Source organism: Penaeus monodon, chromosome 29 (genome assembly GCF_015228065.2).
Source record: "Penaeus monodon isolate SGIC_2016 chromosome 29, NSTDA_Pmon_1, whole genome shotgun sequence".
NCBI lineage: Eukaryota > Metazoa > Arthropoda > Malacostraca > Decapoda > Penaeidae > Penaeus > Penaeus monodon.
In genome coordinates, this window is record NC_051414.1 from 28,695,391 (window position 1) to 28,696,934 (window position 1,544).

At 36.3% G+C, this 1,544-nt stretch overlaps 1 protein-coding gene across 1 annotated transcript in view; it reads left to right on the forward strand.

The window, feature by feature from the left end:
* Positions 1 to 15: 15 nt before the first annotated feature.
* The window catches only part of LOC119591823 (mucin-5AC-like), an 11,161-nt gene continuing 9,632 nt past the window's right edge, over positions 16 to 1,544 (forward strand). Inside the window, exons 1-2 of the mRNA XM_037940567.1 lie at positions 16 to 81; positions 285 to 474. Of these exons, the coding sequence (XP_037796495.1) occupies positions 16 to 81; positions 285 to 474 (256 nt within the window). The remainder of the gene's footprint in view (positions 82 to 284; positions 475 to 1,544) is intronic.

The following is a 1,544-nucleotide window of genomic DNA, read 5'->3' on the forward strand; positions in this document are numbered from 1 at the left end:
CGTTCTACAGAACCGATGCTGGTGGAGAGGCTGGAAACATCTCTGTTGAGGTCTTATATGCAGTATCTTGTCCGTGAAAGGGTACATATAATAAACTCTTGGATGACCTGATTGACCATATTATACAATTTGTCGTACTAACGGTCGAGATCATTGCTATCATCATTTGTACACACTGCTTCAAATAGAAATGCTTGTTGAGAATAACTATTACCTCTCTCTTCTGCAGCTTCTTGTGTCATTTTAGAACAAGGAATTTCCATCCTTATGATTGCAAATTGCAGATTCAGTACTCCTTCACCCTGATAAAGATCTTGATTGAGCATCAATTACAGGGGTGTTCTACAAGCATTTACAATTTATTAATGCTTCAGCTGTCACCTTATAAGTTTTCCATATTGGCTGTTAAGCAGGGAGAGAAAAGATTGTGCAGCTTTTCTGCATACTACTGTTATGACAGTCAGAACCTTTCAAGTATTTCCAATTTCTTTTCCGACCTTTTTTCTCCACTTTTTATGTCCACCCATTTAACGAAGAGTCGTATATTCATGATCGAGCTGTCAAGTGTACTGTACAGTGCATGTGCTATCACTGCACGATATATAAAAAAGGGAGCATCGTTATCTCAGAAACTATCGACACCTGCGAAACGCTATAATAACCTTAATAATAAGAAGCCACCTTTCTGGTTTATGGACCATTTTAGCGTGATTGCAAACAGCAAACTGTCAGTCAGCCGTGGACACTAGCGTCGGTGACACATAGTGGGCTATGGCTCTTTGCGTCTTTTTGTTGTTGGTGGCGGTATTTTTGACTGGGCATCATCACCCAGCAGCTTCGGTGAGCATCCGGATTTTCTCTCAACTGTTATTCGTTTTGGGGGGGCTTTTCTGTCTTTCGTTTAGGTGATGTTTATCTACTATAAATTGGCTATGTATTTTGGGAAATGTGTATAATTTAGCTCTTACGAATATAATCCAAAGTATTTTTAAAAAATGATTACCCGAGGAAACTAATAGTATTTATTGCTGTTTGAAGACTGACTCCCATTCTCCCGTGCAGTTTTCCTTTCATTAAGGGATACTTTACGTTGCTACATATTTTCGATCAGGCGTATATGGTTTTACTTGTTACATTAAAATTCCTTATATAGTTATTCATCGTAATGTTCACTGGTAAGAACCAGAATATTTAAAGATTTGTTATTTTGGGAAAAAACAGATAATAGGGTTTTGCTTTATTAAGATAAGTTGTAAACCGAAAAATTTCTCACTGAGCTTTTTTGAATATAAAATGAGATGATAATTGGCAACACGAATATTAAAGAATGACAACCACACACACAAAATATTCTCAGTCACAGCTGAAGATATCACTGCCACCGAAGAAGAACAAGACAATACTTCATTATTGGAACTTCAGCTACATATCTTGATTTTAGGAATATTTTGATTATTCCTTTTTGCAGGAACAATCAAGAGTTAAAATTTTAATTATGTAGGTATCTCACTCAAGATCAGATATTTTTAACAACGGGTAGATTT